At 43.5% G+C, this 19,561-nt stretch overlaps 1 protein-coding gene across 3 annotated transcripts in view; it reads right to left on the bottom strand.

The window, feature by feature from the left end:
• Positions 1-19,561, bottom strand: part of LOC120916531 (AP-2 complex subunit alpha-1) — a 168,987-nt gene that overhangs the window by 37,933 nt on the left and 111,493 nt on the right. For all 3 annotated transcript variants that reach the window (XM_040327557.1, XM_040327558.1, XM_040327560.1), the window contains exons 11-13: positions 7,791-7,973; positions 7,484-7,581; positions 940-1,171 (exon numbers count right to left, since the gene is read on the bottom strand). In XM_040327557.1, coding sequence (XP_040183491.1) covers positions 940-1,171; positions 7,484-7,581; positions 7,791-7,973 — 513 coding nt within the window. The remainder of the gene's footprint in view (positions 1-939; positions 1,172-7,483; positions 7,582-7,790; positions 7,974-19,561) is intronic.

The raw sequence follows: 19,561 nt of genomic DNA, 5'->3' as shown, positions 1-19,561 counted from the left end.
AAGTCATAAAGTGGGGTTTACAACCACTTTAACAGTAAATGGATATTTAATGCACATTTACAAACTAACCAACAAGACATAATGAAAAAGTATCCAAACCCTAGAACAAATGTAATGTTTTGCAGCTTGTCCGTTCGACATGGATGTAGCGAAGTCCATTGTATGGGTTTTTATACACTTTAAAGCTGCCCATATATGGAGCACAATTCACTCAGTGAGTGGCCCCATCTGCCTCCTTCCTGACAGCCTTTGATGAAAAATAAAAAATAAAATAAAAAATAAAATAAAAAGGTCCAGGCGGATAATTGTCAGCCAAATAGCACCTGCAGGGCCAGCTGTAATAGAACAATAACCACAGCAGGAGATTCATCCATTCATGCTGTGCAGCAAGGACAGAAGAATTAGACATCTTTATGTGCAAGGCCAGATTAAGAGATGCGGTTAGGTTTCCTAATATACAGTAAATTAATTACTAACTGTAAGCTTATCTAGACAGTTTGACCATAAGACAGGCACAAATTTCTAAAGGAAGAACGTTATACCTGCCTTTAAACTGCATCTCGTAGGACCCTTTCACACCATAGAAACCGATTGGTTCCGCCTGTCCATTTTTTAGGCGGACATGATCGGAACACCCATTGTTCCCTATGGTGTGGCGGATGTCAGCGGACATGTGTCCACTGACACCTGCTGGTATCCGGTCTGCTAAAAACACAGATGGGGATCCGCGCCCGATCCAGCCTAAACTGACCTGCAGTATAGTACTATGTACAAGTAGTAAAGGGGATCCCCTTTTTCTCAAACAGAAATAGTAAAGACAGACACGGAAAGTTAGAAAATGTCTGCAAGTGGCAAGAATTTCCAATTGTATTAGGATATTTATGGCCACCAGTACATTAATAATAATAATAATAATAAAAAATAAAAAAAAATTCTTACAAGGACATCAGTGCTTGCAATAGAGCTGAGTTTCAGGTACTCTACTGCTCTCTGCTGGAGCTCCACATCTGCATTTCTGATTTGACTATCTGAACGTAGCACATCTTGAATCGTGGGTTTGGTTTCAGGGAATAAATTGATGAACTTGATGTAAGTGGAGAGGAGAAGGGCTCGAGTTGACACGCTGCACAAGTGAAACTTTGAATGCAGTAGGTTGAACTGTACCAGTGGGCTGTGGGTGGAAGCAGAATTTTCAAGTCAATAAAAAGTAGCTGTTGCTCTTAGGTAAATGTCAGGTACCAACTTCCAGTATTTTTATTTTAGCACATGTAGCAGTTTGGCGGGCTAACATGAAAATTTACAGTGGAAATTGACTCTAAACTGATTTTTTTTAAAGGGAAACTCCACTTTCGTGGGGAAAAAATTATAGCGTTTTGCTAATAAAATGCTTTTCAATCTACAGCTCTGTCATTTTCTGAAAATGCAATATGGCTACCTGGAGGTGTTCTGTACACATAATGTATACACAGAATGTCCTCCAGAAACATTTCCTGCTTGTGCGATTGGCTCACCAATTTTCCCAGAAGTCTGCCCTAAGATACAAGTCAGATTTCAGGCATCCCCTGCTAAACAAATTTAATTTTTGGTGAGATACTTCCAATAGGAAATCACATCTAAAAAGGATGCAGGCCCAGCAGCTTTCCTCATTAGAGCCCTGCAGGTGCAGCAGCTTATTAATAATTATTAAAACACTCCCATTAGACTCACTTTCCCACATGGAAACAAACAAACAGGGATTTCTTCAGAATAACAAAAATGTAGGAATCTGCAACAAAGTTTGGTAAAATCCTTGTAATATACATACATCACCCATTGGGAAAGGTTTTCTTTTCAACACAAGTGGAGTTACACTTTAAAGTCTTGAATAGAGTGGAAAGTTCTAGAACATTTTTCTTTTTTTAGTCCTTGGAGGAGATTCTCTTTCCCATGGTTTCTACCCTTCCTCACTCAGTCCACAACTTTGAAGTCTTTTCTGGATTTCAAGTTTTAAACGGTTGGAAAAGTTAAAATGTAAAAGAACAAAACATGCTATATTTACCTGCCCTGTGCAATAATTTTGTGCAGAGTTTCCCAGATTCTTCGGGGGTCCCCCGCTGGCACTCCTCTTCTGAGTGCCCCATAGAAAAGCCGCAGCTGTGTGTGTGTGTGTGTATTTTCTCTCTCTCAGCTGATAGTGCTAGAAATCAAACCTTCCCACAGGCATAGATATAGAAAAATAGTGGAGGGATTGCTGCATCTAAAAATGCTTTATTTGTAGAAATTCGTCCATAAGACATCAAAAATACATCATTTATACAGTCAGGCAGACATGGTAATAAACGTTTTCGGGCTAATGTAGATCGCGCCCTTCCTAAGAGTTTCATGCCTATGCCCGATCAAGAGTGTGAGTGAATAAATACATCATCATTGACAATTAACAAGCATTTGAAATATTTGGAATCAATTGATCGATCAGTTAAACTCAAATTTCAAATATATAACATTGCTCAGGAATGTCACGATCCTAGGAATTTCAGGACACAAATGGTATTTGCAAATATTTACACCATACAGAATATATTTAAAGGAGTTCTCTGACCTAAAACTTTTAACCCCCGCTGTGCCCGGGCTGTAAAAAAATAGAAAATAAACTGTCACTTACCTGCCTACGATCCCCCGTTGTTCCGATATCGCCGTCCCGTTCTCCGGTCCCGGTCTCTTCCGCTTCCTGTGTGTCGGTGACTCATAGTGCGCTCAGCCTATCAGTGGCCGCGACGGGACATTGCTGCGGCCGCTGATAGGCTGAGCGCACTATGAGTCACCGACACACAGGAAGCGGAAGGGGCCCGGGACCGGAGAACGGGACGGCGATATCGGAACAACGGGGGATCGTAGGCAGGTAAGTGACAGTTTATTTTCTATTTTTTTACAGCCCGGGCACAGCGGGGGTTAAAAGTTTTAGGTCAGAGAACTCCTTTAACTGGAACGATTTGAAAGCAAATCAATAAATGGATAATGAAAAAGGAAAAACAAAAAAAAGGGTCCATAATATCAAAGATGCATGTGAACAACATATGCGTGTCTATCTCGGTAGAAATACATGAAAGTATCCACAGTGTGTTTCATCCTGCATAATAAAGAAAATGCATATCTAACATCACATGTGTAATATATGGCAAAAAGCAAAAAAACTATCCACATTAATGCATCTGAAATCGCATGCGATCAATCAAAAAAAAAATAATAATCATTTTTGCACACGTTACTCGTGAAGGCGGTGCATTATATTGGTCAGATTTCACCAATCTGTCATGTATGATACCACCCCTACGATATGACGGGAGGGGGGATGATTGAACTTGGGGACCATAGGATAACCGTTTTTTAATAATGTTGATTTTATAAGATAAAGTGTGATACTGCAAAGTGAACGGCATCCTACAACTAATATTTTTCAGGGAGGCCCAGGACCCCGATGTTGTTCCTCCTGAGCCTATTTTCGGTGTCCATGGACTTCTCTTGCAGGGCTTTAACCTGTAGCTGTAGGGGGTGCAAGTCTCTGGAATCAGCCATGGTGGAATCCTCCAGCTGCGAGATGTGGCCCTCCGCCTCAGTGAACCGGGCCCTAAATTTGTCCATGTCGTGCCAGATCAGGCTGACATCCGCAACGAGGTGGTCTATTTTGACCATCACTGAATTCCAACCCTCCTTAATAGCCGCCAGGAGCTCAGCGTGCGAAGCGGCATGGGATGCCGACGGATTAGGGGAGGCTGGGGAGCTAGCCGACATCTCCTGTGCGGGGAGCCTCGTAGGCAAGATGGCCGCCGCGGCCCGGTCACCGAGGATGAACGGAGCTTACCCGGAGACAGTGGAGGGAGCCTCGGAGTACCGGGTGCCTTCTTCCGCCCCAGGGTGTCAGGCAGGCGGTTGCTGGAAGGAGGAAACTGCGCTGGAAATCAAGCCAGGATGAAGGTAGGAGCGGAGCTCAGCTAGCACACGTCTGCTCTCTTTCACATCCCGGCCACGCCCCCCAAACGTTTTTTTATTTTAACCACTTAAGTACCCAGCCTGTTTTTCAGACTCGGTGTTTACAAGTTTAAAAAAAATGTTTTTGCTAGAAAATTACTTAAAACCCCCAAACATTATATTGTTTTTTCCCCCCTAAAGGTGGACATATTCACAGTGATATCTATAGAAAACCCACAGACCGCAATCAATTATGGTTGTTTTCCAGTTTTCATCCCCCCAGGAGTATTTAAGTCCATACCTTTAGCCAGTTGAAATGAGTCACCAGAATAGTCAGCAACAATGCAATCTGTGATATGGGATTGAGTGAAATGGAGGATCGATTATGTTCACGAGGATACCATGCAGATTTAGTACATAATGAACGTATGAATATAAATAATGTTTCTAACAAAAATATTAGTTGTAGGATGCCGTTCACCTCACAGTATCACCTTCTTATAAAAATCAACATTATTAAAAAACATTGGTCTATTCTCCAAAACAGTTATCCTATGGTCCCTGAGTTCAATCATCCTCTCCCGTCATATCGTAGGGGTGGTACTAGAGCTGCACGATTCTGGGAAAAATGAGAATCGCGATTCTTTTTCATATAATGAAGATCACGATTCTCAAAAATGTACTCAAAGTTATTTTAAACACAAAACGGAGCTTGGGTGCTTAAATTAAATACAGGATATGTAAATCTGACGGACTGTTTACATGTTACATTTTAAAAGCCGCAGCAAACCTGCTGACCTTACATGCTTGCTAATGTGAAAGAACACCTCTGATTTTCACATTTAACTAAATGTGAAAATCAGAGGTGTTCGGTCTCATTAGCAAGCATGTAAGGTTTGCTGCTGCTTTTAAAATGTAACATGTAAACAAGTCCGTCATATTTACATATCCTGTATTTAAGCACATAAGCTCTGTTTTGTGTTGAAAATAACTGTGAAATTTAAAACTGTTGGGTGTAACAAGATTTCCGCTTGCCCCCTTCTCACTAACATTACTGGGAAGGAGTGTGGGGTGGAGCAAGATGGCGGCGACGAAACGTCACTTCCTGACGAGACAGCCACCGCCGGGTGTACCAAGATGGCCACCGCTCTGGAGCTAGGCCAAGGCCGGTGACTTTCCTATGGCCGCACCCGAAAATCGCAGGGTCATCCTGCCTGGAGATCGCGGGTGGTGGTGAATCGAGATCTCTTCGCGATTAATCGTGCAGCTCTAGATGGTACCATACAGATTGGTGAAATCTGACCAATATAATGCACCGCCTTCGTGAGTAACCTTTTTAGGTTAAAAAAAATCTGGGCTCATTTCCATGCCTGTCGTGCATACAATGTAATAGCATGACAAAAAGGGAAATCTTTTTCTCAACCCCATACAGGTCGCAATATCGGCATTAGGCATTATTATACCGGTCAGTCTTCCTACGTTATATACATTATTAAATGCCCTTGCGGGCTCCTTTATGTAGGTGAAACCGTATTGCGAGGCACAAGTATTCCATTCGGGACAAATTGGACAAACTTCCCTTAGCCAGGCATTTTCTTAAGGGACACACCGTGTCCCAGCTCAAGTTCCTGGTCATAGATGGAGTCCCCAAAAACAGACGTGGGGGGAAATAGAGAATTAGAACTTAGGAAACTGGAGGTTAAATGGATCCATCGATTAGGTTCTCACCAACCAAGGGGGTTGAATTCTGATTTTGATATAAACTTATTTATTTTATTATATTACTTTCTTTTATTTTTTTCCCTAAAAAAAATAATTCCTTCATTGGGGTTTCTTACAGCGTGTGTGATTTTTTTTATTGGATTGATCGCACATGCGATTTTAGATGCATTAATGCAGATAGTTTTTTCCTTTTTGGTATATATTACACATGTGATGTTAGATATGCATTTTCTTTATTATGCAGGATGAAAAACACACCGTGGATACTTTCATGTATTTCTACCGAGATGGACACATATGTTATTCACATGCATCTTTGATATTATGGACCCTTGTTTTGTTAGTTTTTTTTCCCCTTTTTTATTATCCATTTATTGATTTGCTTTCAAACGCTTCCTGTTTAATATATTCTGTATGGTGTAAATATTTGCAAATACCATTGGTGACCTGAAATTCCTGGGATCGTAACATACCTGAACAATATGTTATATTTTGAAATTTGAGTTTAACTGATCAATCGATTCCAGATTTTTCAAATGCTTGTTGTCAATTAATGATGATGTATTTATTCACTCACACTCTTGATCGGGCATAGGCATGATACTCTGAGGAAGGGCGCAATCTACATTAGCCCGAAAACGTCTGCCTGACTGTATAAATTATGTATTTTTGATGTCTTTTGGACGAATTTCTACAAATAAAGAATTTTTAAGTGCAGCAATCCCTCCGCTCTATATATATATATATATATATATATATATATATATATATATATATATATATATATAGATATATATAGATATATAGATATATATACACATATACATACACACACACACACTGTGACAGGTAAATCTGTGGGTGTTGTCACAGATGGGAGATACATGGTCTGCCTTGTTTAGACAATATACCAATTATTATCAGGTGTCGGCTGCAGAAGCAGCCAGAAAGATTTAAGGGCGTGGAAAACTTCAGCTGTTCAAAATGAGGCAATTAAGGCCTCTATAAGTAATCCAGAGGATTACTACTGATTGCTGCATCCTGAGGCTTTCTGAGTGAAGGAGAGCAGTGAGCAGAAATACTTCTGAAGAGGTGAGGTGCTGTTGATTTTTCTGTGTGATAAAAATCAAAGAGACTATTGTTTTCTGCTGTAGGACCAGCAGTGTCTGCCCAGCACGTAGATAGGTTCCTGTGTGGTGAAGGTAGACGCCCCAAGTTGCCAGGGTTTATTTTATGTTTGATTTTGTTTATGCCGTTTGGATGCTTGCACTTGTTTCCAGCAAGATGGAAGAATAAACCAAATTCTTTGTTTCCAACCATCTTCGGCTGTTTCTCTGTATCGTTCCGTGTGTAGTGAACCCATCCAGGGGGTCACACACCCCCGCTACCGAGCTAATCCCTTACAACACATATATACACATACACACACACACACACAGTGTAGTTCAGCCCCAACCCCACTCTCAGGATATGATTGACAGCAGTAGGAACCAATGGCTCCTGCTGCTGCCGAGCCACCTGTGAGAAGAGAGGAGAGGAGCAGTGTTGCTGCAAACAAGCACAGCGCTGGATGGAGATCGGACTGAGGAAAATATTTTAGGGAGTACTGGGGGGAGCTGACATGGTAAGGCAGAAATGCATTAAAAGGTAAAAAACCCTTTACCTTTACAAACACTTTAAAGTTCTGCTGTGTTCTTAGAAAGCAGAAAACCCAAGGAAACGGTTAAAAAAAAAATCATTCAAGTCACACGCAACATCGCATGCCAAACTGAATATCTACAGACACAAAACTAACTTTTTTGTCACCTATGATTACCTGGACCTAGGATCTCCTGCAATAAGATTACCAAATTCTCCAAGGATATATCCTCCTACTTTTACCATGTTCTCATGGCAGGCAGGAGCCTGAAGGGCCTATAAGACAAAAAAATAAAAAAGTTACTGCTTACTAAGTTACAGAATTCACTTACAAATAATCAGCAATAAAAAAACAAAAAACAAACACAAACCCAACCAGAGGAACAGAGCAGAGCAACCACTAAAATGCAGGGGTAACATACAATATTGCAAGCAGTGCTTTAGTGGGAACAGAAGTAGGACAGTGTGAGAACCACAGATTTTACCTCAAAAACTGTTTTGGCCGCATAGCCTTGCACATCATCCCGGTTAATTACAATTTGGATGACACGGTACCAGACTTCCTCACTGACATAATCTCCAGCAATGCGGATCAAGTTCAAGATAGTGTCCACGTACCAGCTGTAATCCACAGCATACTTCTCAGCTAGAATGGCCACTTTCAGAACCTGTTTTCAAATGAGACAAATGAAAAAACACACGTAAAATTCACAGTCGCAGGATTAAATGCATCAAACATTGAACTCTGTCTCATGTGAAGATATTTTGAGGTTGTGGTACAGTCTGTGTTTCCATACATGTAGAACGTTTTACATTATGAGAATTTAAGACCATGAAAGAATTAAGTTGCACTCAGAAAAATAATCTATGGCAAATTCTGAATCCTCTGCTCAGAATATACCACCCAGCTAGTCTTGAAAAGCTTTAGATTGCCATGTGTGAAAAAAAAACTCTTGATGTGAACCCAAGAGTAGGGACCACAATTGGTCCTTTAGATTTGTTAGCCAGCAAAGATTCTTCTGCGGACCCTGGAGTGCATGCTTCATTTTGTTACTAAAAGCTTAACTTCTTCGCCTTTGAATATAACCCACACCCCAACAGCGCAGCCCTGCATTGTTTTTTCACTTGTCCAGCTAGAGTGCCTTACAAAAGGTGCTCTTATGAGACAGGCCTAATGCACATATTTAGTTTAGGTGCAAAGTTGAAAAACCGAGTCGTTAGCAACAAAGTAAAGCCAAGATCAGATGGATGGAAGATTAGCAGCTATGTAAAAATAGGATTTTTAAATACAGCTTACCTGTAAAATCCTTTTCTTGGGAATACATCACGGGATACGGCGCCTTGATTACTTTATGGGTTTTGTAGTCACCACAGGTGATTGGACACTGGCAAACCCAGTTAAAATTGAGTTCCTCCCCTATATAACCCCTCCCAAATGGAGAGTACCTCAGTTTTGTAGCAAAGCAATAAGTGTCCCACGATTAACTCCGAAGAGGGGCGGGAGCAATGTGTCCTGTGATGTATTCCCAAGAAAAGGATTTTACAGGTAAGCTGTATAAAAAAAAATCCTATTTTCTTGCTCATACATCACGGGACACAGGGCCTTAATTACTTAATGGGATGTCCCAAAGGCAGCATCCTCGCAACCTCTCGCATCTACCGGTTATAATTTAGTAAATGTATGGACCGAAGACCAAGTAGCAGCCTTACAGATCTGAGCCATGTAGGCCTGGTGATGCACTGCCCATGAAGTACCAACTGCTCTAGTCGAGTGCGCTTTCACCTGAAAAGGAGGGATCTTCTTTTCTAAACCATAGGCCTGGATAATGACTTGTCAAATCCAACTTGCAGTAGTGGACTTTCACGCTGCCTGGCGCTTCCTTGGGCCCTGTGGCAGAATAAACAGACAATCAGTCTTTCTTATCTGAGCCGTAGCTTGCAGATAAACCTTTACCGCCCTTACAACAACATCTAGAGTGTGTAGACTCTCTTCCTCCCGCAGAATGCAGATCTGGAAAAAAAAAGAAAAAGACGGTAGGACTATATCTTAACAATAATATACGGTTCTTTACACGAAAGCCGCCAATTCCGATACCCTCCTTGCTGAGGATATGGCTACGAGAAAAAAACTGTTTCTTTGTCAAAAGACTTGGAGAAACCTGGTGTAATGGTTCAAAAGGTAGCTTCTGTAAAACAGATCGTACCAAATTCAAATCTCATGGGCACACGGGAGACTTAACTGGCGGATTCAAACGCAGTGCTCCCTGAACATAGGCCCGGACTAGGGAATGAGAGGCAAACGGTTTCTGAAATACCAACAAGGCCGAGATGGTGCTCAAGGCCAACTTCATTTTTAGGCCCAACTGAAGAAAGGCAAGAATCTTATTAATGGCATACTTCCTAGGATGCCATCTTCTGGGTTCACATCCAATTTTCTACCCCTGGAATGAAGACCCCAGACAGGAAAAGAATATGCCTTTGTGCCCAGGCCAGGATGTGATTAACCTCTTTTTGGGCATCCAGACTTCTGGGTGCCTCCTTGGTGATTGATATAGGCCACGGCTGTAGGATTGTCGGACTGAATCCGAACAGGCCAACCCTGCAGTCCCTGTAAGACCAAACTTTGAGGGCCAGATGAATTGCCAGAATCTCCAGAATGTTGATGGGTAGGAGCTTTCCAGCACCAGACCACTTCGCCTGGGCAGATGCTTCTTCTAAAACTGCCCCCAGCCAAGAAGGATGGCGTCTGCGGTAACCACTTTCCAGGTAACCGGAGTGAAGGATTTTCCTTCTGACAGATTTTGGGGGAGCAACCACCAATATAGGCTCTGCGAACCTTTGAAGATAAGATCATAGGAAGGTCCAGGGCCGTAAGTGAAACTGGGCGTAAGGGACAGCCTCGAATGAGGCTACCATCTTTCCCAAAAATCTCATGCATAGACGGATGGAAGGCCTTCTCTTTGCCTTTATCACTCGGACCAAGTTTTCTATGGCTTTTGCCTTGGGAAGCAATACCTTGCTTTGGGACGTGTCTATAATCATGCCCAAATACACCAGCCTTCTTTGAGGCTGCAAGGAGGATTTTTCCAGATTGAGGACCCAGCCGAGATACTCTAAATATTCCACTGTGCTGTGCACATTGTGGCCCAAGCATGCAGTGAACTGATCTATGATCAACAGATCGTCCAGACAGGCTGTTACTGCTAGGCCTCGTGTCCTTAGCCTTGCTAGGGCCGGGGCTATTATTTTTGTGAACACTCGAGGTGATGTAGCCAGCCCAAAAGGAAGGGCCACAAACTCAAAAGTGGCGCTGATCCACCGCAAACCTTAGAAATCTTTGGTGAGTGGGGAATATTGGCACATGTAGACATGCATCTCTGATGTCTATTGATGCCAGGAATTCTCCTCCCTGAAGGGTGGAAACAATTGAACGGACAGACTCCATGCGAAAGGAGCGAATGTTCAGAAACTGAATCAGGCTTTTCAGATCTAGAATAGGTCTGACATCTCCGTTTGGTTTTAGAACCGTAAAAAGGTTTGAATAAAACCCTGATCTCTGATCCTCTGGGGCTAACTCCGTGATTACCCCTTGGGACAACAGGTGTTCCAAGGCCAACAGTAAAGGCCTTCTTTTTTCTGGATCTTTGGCAAGCCCGAGGACACTGTGGAGATGACCCACTTGTCCTGAACTTCGTTTCCACCAGACGTTTTCAAATTGCAGCAGCCTTCCCCCCCACTCGGTTGAGTGGGGGCATCCCTTCATAGGGAAGTTTTGGGGGTTCTGCTTAGACTTAACCCCAAGTCCTTTTCTGCCCTTGGGCTTGGCTCAGGGCCTTTCCCCTAGTGTTAGACTGGGGAAGCCGTCGCCACTGCCTGGAGAATGAAGTTCCAAGGGCTGGAGAAAGAGAACGCTTAAATGAAGGACGTTTACTCTTCTTCTTAACCGGCAATAGAGTAGACTAGCCTCCGGTAATCTTTTGGATGTATTTATCCAAGTCATCCCCAAACAGGCGTCCTCCCCCAAAGGGGAAGGCTGCCAAGTATTTTTTGCAAGAAACCTCGGCCTCCCAGTGTTTTAACCAAAGGGACCTGCGCATGTGTACCTGCAGGAGATTCAAGTGTGATGCTTGCTGAACAGAGTCCATAATCGCATCAATCACAAAACACAAGGCCTTAGGAAGGTCCTCATAAACCTCAATCTCCTCTGTAGGGAGGAGGTTAATCATCTGCTTCATTTGTTCCTTGAGGAACTGACATACGCCAATAGCTGCAACTGCAGGTTGTACTACAGCCCCAGCCATGGAGGAGGAGGCTTTCAATAAGGACTCCAGCTTTTTATCAGTTGGATCCTTAAAACCCTGCGCATTGTCTATCGGACAGGTCGGGTTTTTGTTTGCACAAGAAATAGCTGCATCAATAGCAGGTACCCCCCATTTCTTAATGAAACCTTCCTCAATAGGATAAAGGAGGGAAAACTGCTTAGGAGAAGAAAACAGTTAATCTTGGTGAACCCAGTCATCATACATCAGTTTATCCAGCAAGGGATGAACTGGAAAGGAGCATGCAGCCTGCAGGGATTTCTGAGATCCCAAAGAGGAAACAGAGGACATAGAAGCTTCAACAGCAGGCAATTTGTAAGTGGCATACACCATCTCTGCACATTATTGCACCTGCATTTTTAGCGACAGAGGTAGCAGGAATCCTCTCATCCTCCGAGTCCTCAGACTGCACATGATCCTCATCTCCAGAGAGGGATTTTCCACCCTCAGAAGGCTCATCTGATGAGTCAAAGCAGATGAAGGGGATCTACCCCGTTTTCTGCTACCCTTTAAGGAGGTTGCTATTATAGTAGCAATCCTTCCTTGCAAGCCATCCAAAGCCACTTTTAAAGTGTCCTCAGTGACGTATACAGGAGCTGCCATAGGAGAAGCTGCATAACCAGACAGGGGCTCACCTATGAGGCTGCCATTAGGCTGACAGAGGGGGGTGGTAAACTGCAGGCAAGCTCAGAATCCTTAGCCGTAAGCAGGGATTTTCTGGTGCCTCTTTTACTAGCCCTTAAACCTCTTGGGGACATAGTCCTTACTGCAAAGAAAAGGTACTATCCACAAAAATAAACGCAATCACTGTTGTGCTATAGTCTTACAATACACATATATCAGCTCACTGCACAACCTGATGCCAAGTAGGAGTCTTAGGTTTGCCTGGTTCAATCCACAGGGATGCTTACATCCCCGCGGAACGCGCGTGCCATGGCGGAGCCCAGAGTGATGAGAAAAGGGGGGAGAGATTACTGGGGGCATCATTGGGGGACCCCTGTATGCGTTTGTGGCAGAGCCTGCAGCGGAGGAGGTGAGTGGCGTTTAAATTGACCAACTTCACCGAGCTTGTTCCTGAATGGCTATGCAAGAATACACCAGGTATGCACTTACTCCCTCCAGTGGTGAAAACCAGGAAAGACATCCTACTCACAGAAGATAAATATAAAATAAATTATCCTCTTCTTACCTTATCCACGCCGCAGGAAAAGCTACTAAAAAGTAGTTCCAGCTTTCACCCATCATAGCGGGCAAGTTGTGCCAACCTTAAGGTTTATCAAGGGTTCCATTAGAGAAACCTCATAACTGGACCTGTAGAAGACTCTGCCAGAAACTTTTCGTGCCAGTTGCATTAGTGCACCAAAGTCTGGATCCCAGAGCCCAGACCTCGGCAGAGACACATTACAGGCAAACTTTGTTTCTTCATTACACGAGGCCCGGGTACCACCTATCTTAGGCTTTTGATATAGGCCTCTGCAGACAGACCATCAAAAGAGCACTTTCTTCTTAGCACATGTGCAACGTGACAAACCACCTTAAACACTGGCAAAAAAAAACGGAGGTACTCTCCATTTGGGAGGGGTTATATAGGGGAGGAACTCAATTTTAATTGGGTTTGCCAGTGTCCAATCATCTGTGGTGACTACATAACCCATTAAGTAATTAAGGCTCTGTGACCTGTGATGTATGAGCAAGAAGTGCCCAAGTTTCTAAAATATGAAGAGCGGTAAATTGAAATTATTCTGTACTTATATATCAGAGATCCGATTGTGAGAATGATAGACTCTTTAACCGCCTCCTGCACATTTACGTCGGCAGAATGGCACGGCTGGGCACATGCACGTATAGGTACGTCCTGTGCTAGTGCCCAGCCGTGGGTCGCTGGCGCACGCCCGCCACCCGGTCTGAAGCTCCGGGACCCGCGGATCCGATCGCCGCTGGATTCCCGCGATCGGTCCCCGGAGCTGAAGAACAGGGAGAGCTGTGTGTAAACACAGCTTCCCCGTTCTTCACTGTGGCGGCGTCATCGATCGTGTGATCCCTTTTATAGGGATACACAATCGATGACGCCACACCCCCCTACAGTTAGAAACACATATTAGGTCATACATAACCCCTTCAGCGCCCCCTTGTGGTTAACTCCCAAACTGCAATTGTCATTTTCACAGTAAACAATGCGTTTTAAATGCATTTTTTGCTGTGAAAATGACAATGGTCCCAAAAATGTGTCAAAATTGTCCGAAGTGTCCGCCATAATGTCGCAGTCACGAAAAAAAATCGCGAAAAAAAATAAAAATAAAAATGCAATAAAGCTATCCCCTATTTTGTAAACGCTATAAATTTTGCGCAAACCAACCGATAAACGCTTATTGCGATTTTTTTTTTACCAAAAATAGGTAGAAGAATACATATCTGCCTAAACTGTAGGGGTGTTGAATATAATCGATGCATCGATGCATCGCGATTCGGGGCCCCCCGATTCTGCATCGATGCATGTGACCCCAATAATCGATGTCGGGTGACGTCATCCCGACTTGCCACGCCCCTCCCGGGAGATCGCTCCGAGCAGGTCTTTTAAAATGTTTTATTTGTAATAAATGCGGTTTGTAATCCATTGTTTGGCAATCGCTGTGTGTGCTTTTTTTAAATTTATGTAGATTCATACCTCGTAGCTCCGTGTGTAGCAACTGTACATGCGATCATGTGACTCCATGGTCCGGCCCGCCTCTCTCTTCCTCTGTCCTCTCACATCCCTCGTCTCAAAGTCTCTTCTGATGTCAGCCCCGCCCGCCTCTCTTGTGATCTGTTACTTTAGCTATAGACGATGGGCGGGGCTGAGAACGGACATCAGGAGAGAGAGGCAAGTCTGAGCATGGAGTCAAATGAGGGGAAAGTAATATACACACGGAGACATGAGGTATGATTCTGCATATGTTGTAAAAAGCACATTACAGCCCTGGCTATAACAGCATTTATTATCACAGGTATTTTATCAGCAGTCTGATTCCTACACGTGCTCTGCCTGTGCTGACATTTCTCTGACTCTCTGCACATTCCACTGTGTTAACTCCTAGTGTGCTGGAATGTGCAAAGAGTCAGAGAAATTTCAGCAGACAGTGCAGTGAAACTCACAGGGCTTTGTCAATTGTGAAATCTAATCCCTGAGTCCTGCCCCCCCCCCCCCTCCCAGCAGCCATGTGTGTATTCCTGTGCACTTTTTAAAGGGGACTTTCACCCTATTTACACCCTTTAAAAATGCACAGATGACAATGAACCCTCAATAAAAAATATCAGCAAGGACTTGGAAATGTGTCAATTGTAATAGAAAATAAATAACACGGTAGTCCTCGCTGTACTGATATTTTCATTGAGGGTTCATTGTCATCTGTGCATTTTTAAAGGGCGTATTGATGACAATGTCAGCACATAAAAACACACTGAAAATGCACAGGCAAAATCATGTATTTTCCTCATTGTTCCCTCCAATCATCCTCTGTGCGCAGAACAGCATGTAAGTACAGAGGAGGAGGGGGTGCTGTTATCCGGGGACACAGGGAGGGTACGGGCATGTAGTGGAATCTGATGTGTCACCTGTGATAAGTCATTGTCACTGCAGGGACTGGGCTGTATGGAGGAGAAATATAGACCATCTCCTGTAGCATGTCTGCAGTCTCTGACCATCTCCTGTAGCATGTCTGCAGTCTCTGACCATCTCCTGTATCATGTCTGCAGTCTCTGACCATCTCCTGTACTATGTCTGCAGTCTCTGATCATCTCCTGTAGCATGTCTGCAGTCTCTGATCATCTACTGTACTATGTCTGCAGTCTCTGATCATCTCCTGTAGCATGTCTGCAGTCTTGGATCATCTCCTGTACTATGTCTGCAGTCTCTGATCATCTACTGTACTATGTCTGCAGTCTCTGATCATCTCCTGTACCATGTCTGCAGTCTCTGATCATCTCCTGTAGCATGTCTGCAGTCTCTGATCATCTCCTGTACTATATCTGCAGTCTCTGATCATCTTCTGTACTATATCTGCAGTCTCTGATCATCTCCTGTACTATGTCTGCAGTCTCTGATCATCTCCTGTACTATGTCTGCAGTCTCTGATCATCTCCCTGTACTATGTCTGCAGTCTCTGATCATCTCCTGTACTATGTCCGCAGTCTCTGATCATCTCCTGTAGCATGTCTGCAGTCTCTGATCATCTCCTTTAGTATTTTGGGGGGAGAGCCATGCGCACTTGCGCTGCAATCGTGATGCATCGCCGAATCGAATCGAATCGAATCGTGGACTTGATAATCGTAATCGCATCGAATCGTGAGACCGGTGAAGATGCGCAGCCCTACTAAACTGAGGGAAAAAAATGTTTTTTATATATTTTTGGGGGATATTTATTATAGCAAAAAGTAAAAAATATTGAATTTTTTCCAAAATTGTCGCTTTATTTTTGTTTATAGCGCAAAAATTAAAAACCGCAGAGGTGATCAAATACCACCAAAAGAAAGCTCTATTTGTGGGGAAAAAAGGACGCAGATTTTGTTTGGAAGCCACGTCGCACGACCGCGCAATTGTCTGTTAAAGCGACGCAGTGCCGAATTGCAAAACCTGGCCGGGTCCTTTAGCTGCCTAAAGGTCCGGGTCTTAAGTGGTTAAACAATGTATGCAAGTCCTTTTGTGTGAAAAATAAACAATTGGAAAAAAATTAAGCCCTCAGTTCTTATCATGGACTACAGAATAATTAGTCTCATGTTGTACAGATGTTGGAGTGCTTAAGTAGTTTAGCTACAAATACAGTGGGCAGGGCTGATACCACTCAGTCCACACAAGAAAAGCTGGGTCCATAAAAAGGCTCAGGAGCCAAGTACATCTTTGACATATCAACAGGCATTTCCCAGTACTTGCAGAGTCTTTAAAGGCATTAGAAGGTGCGGTTTTTTTTTGCCTTAAAACATCCTTAAAGAGGTTGTAAAGGTTTGTTTTTTTATATTTCTTGAATAGGGTCCTTTAAGCTAGCGCATTGTTGGTTCACTTACCTTTTTGTTCGATTTCCCTTCTAAATTTTTTTTTTTGTCTGAATTTCTCACTTCCTGTTCCTCCTCAGCAAGCTTGCCCCCATCATCCAAGCCGTTCTGGCTGGTTAATCAGCGTGCGCGCCTCCTCCCTTGGAACACAGCGTCTCCCCACAGGGGAGATAGCGTGTGAAGGGGCAAGCGGACATTTTATTACACTCACCAGAGTTTTAGATTTCACAGTTATTTTCAACACAAAACAGAGCTTATATGCTTAAATACAGTATATGTAAATCCGACTGACTGTTTACATGTTAAAGCGGATGTGCCACTAAAAAAATATATTAAAAGTCAGCAGCTACAAATACTGCAGCTGCTGACTTTTAATATAAGGACACTTACCTGTCCTGAAATCCAGCGGCGTCCGCAGCAGATGACGAGTGATCGCTCGTCACCCTGCTGCTCCCCCCTCCATCCACGGTGAGAGAACCAGGAAGTGAAGCGCTCCGGCTTCACTGCCCGGTTCCCTACGGCGCATGCGCGAGTCGCGCTGCGCCCGCCGATTGGCTCCCGCTGTGTGCTGGGAGCCGAGTGTTTCCAGCATACAACGGGGGACGGACGGGATGCCAGGAAAAAACCCGTCCTTTGCCCGTATCGTGTGGCCGGAAGTGGGTGCAAATACCTGTCTGTAGACAGGTATCTGCACCCCCCTCCCCCCTGAAAGGTGTCAAATGCGACACCGGAGGGGGGGAGGGTGCCGATCAGCGCGACTTCACTTTAGGGCGCAGATCCGCTTTAAATGGCGGCAGGTCGGTTCTGCTGGGCGAGATCACGTAGAGCTACGTCATCTTGCCGAGCAGCCAATAGGGGCATACGCGTTGCCACTCTCCGCGCGTGCCCGGCGGGCATGATCACCGCCGTGCACCCGCGATCGCTCGTTAGAGCGAGAACCGGGAGCTGTAAACACACAGCTCCCAGTCCTGTCAGGGGGAGAAATGCCTGATCGTCTGTTCATACAATGTATGAACAGTGATCAGTCATTTCCCAAAGTCAGTCCACCCCCCCTTCAGTTAGAACATACTTAACCCCTTCCTCCCCCCCTAGTGTCAACCCCTTCCCTGCCAGTGGCATTTTTATAGTAATCAATGCATTTTTATAGCACTGATCGCTATAAAAATGCCAATGGTCCCAAAGGTGTCCGCCATAATGTCGCAGTACCGATAAAAATTGCTGATCGCCGCCATATCTAGTAAAAAAAAAAAATTTATAAAAATGCCATAAAACTACCCCTTATATTGTAACCGCTATAACTTTTGCGCAAACCAATCAATAAACGCTTAGAGATTTTTTTTTACGAAAAATTTGTAGAAGAATACGTATCGGCCTAAACTGAGGAAAAAAATAGTTTTTTTATATATTTTTGGGGGATATTTATTAAAGGCAAAAAGTAATATTCATTTTTTTTCAAAATTTTCGCTCTATTTTTGTTTATAGCGCAAAAACTAAAAACCGCAGAGGTGATCAAATACAACCAAAAGAAAGCTCTATTTGTGGGGGGGGGGGGGAAAGGACGTCAATTTTGTTTGGGAGCCACGTCGCACGACCGCGCAATTGTCAGTTAAAGCGACGCAGTGCCGAATCGCAAAAAGTGGCCTGGTCTTTGACCAGCAATATGGTCCGGGGCTTAAGTGGATAAAGGCACATTTTTCTCTTGTCATTTTTTCATTTTATTTTTTTATTGCATTTTAGTCTAAATATAAGAGCTGAGGTTTTTTTTACCCCAGATCTCATATTTAAGAGGACCTGTTATGCTTTTTTTCTATTACAAGGGATGCTTACATTCCTTGCAATAGGAATACAAGTGACCCATTTTTTTTTAAACAGTGTAAAAATTTATAAAATCAATTAAAATATATACATTTTTTTTTTTTAAGTGCCCTGTCCTGACAAGCTCACACGCAGAAGCAAACACAAACGTGAGTAGCGCACGCATATGGAAACGGTTTTCAAACCGCACAAGTGAGGTAGCGCCGCAATCATTAGAGCAAGAGCAATAATTCTAGCCCTAGACCTCTAACTCAAAAGATGCAACCTAAAGGTTTTTGTTTTTTTTAAACGTTGCGTATGGAGATTTTTAAGGGTAAAAGTTTGACGCCATTCCACAAGCGGGCGCAATTTTGAAGCGTGACATGTTGGGTATCATTTTACTCTGTGTAACATTATCTTTCACAATATAAAGAAAAAAAATTGGACTAACTTTACTGTTACTTTAATGTGATTTTATTCCAAAAACAAAGTGTGCTTGTAAGACTGCTGAGCAAATACGGTGTGACAAAAAGTATTGCAATGACTGCCATTTTATTCTCTAGGGTGATAAGAGAAAAAAAAAAGCAGCGTAAGATTCTTACCGGTAACTCTAATTTTCCTCCCTTTAAGAGGCGGTCCCTCAGGTCCCTGGTCAGTCATCCCCGAGAACCGAAGGCCGGAATCTGAAACTATATAGAATACACAACACAACCCCACAAGGTTAGACATTTTAGGGTGGGATCGTGCTGCCTTGGAAGACTACTGGAAACAGAGTTACCGGTAAGAATCTAACTCTGCTTTTTTCCCAGTCGTCTTCCAAGTCAGCTCTTGAGAGGATAATCAAGAACTCACCAGATCTAGGGTGGGACAACAGCTTGGAGGACTTTCCTACCAAAAGCCTGGTCCTGGCTGGAAATCAGATCCAGTCTGTAATGCTGAACAAAGGTTGAGAATCTTGACCAGGTTGCAGCTCTGCATATTTGTTCTGGAGTGGCTCCTGCCTTTTCTGCCCATGAGGCTGATGAAGCCCTTGTAGAATGAGCTCTAAGTTTTTTTTGGTGGTGTTTTGCCCTGCAAAAACGTGAGACCAACGGGTCCTCTTGTAGTGTCCTTTCCAG

Source organism: Rana temporaria, chromosome 10 (assembly GCF_905171775.1).
Source record: "Rana temporaria chromosome 10, aRanTem1.1, whole genome shotgun sequence".
Classification (NCBI taxonomy): domain Eukaryota; kingdom Metazoa; phylum Chordata; class Amphibia; order Anura; family Ranidae; genus Rana; species Rana temporaria.
The sequence above is the reverse complement of the archived record's forward strand: the minus strand, read 5'-3'. Positions and strand labels throughout refer to the sequence as shown.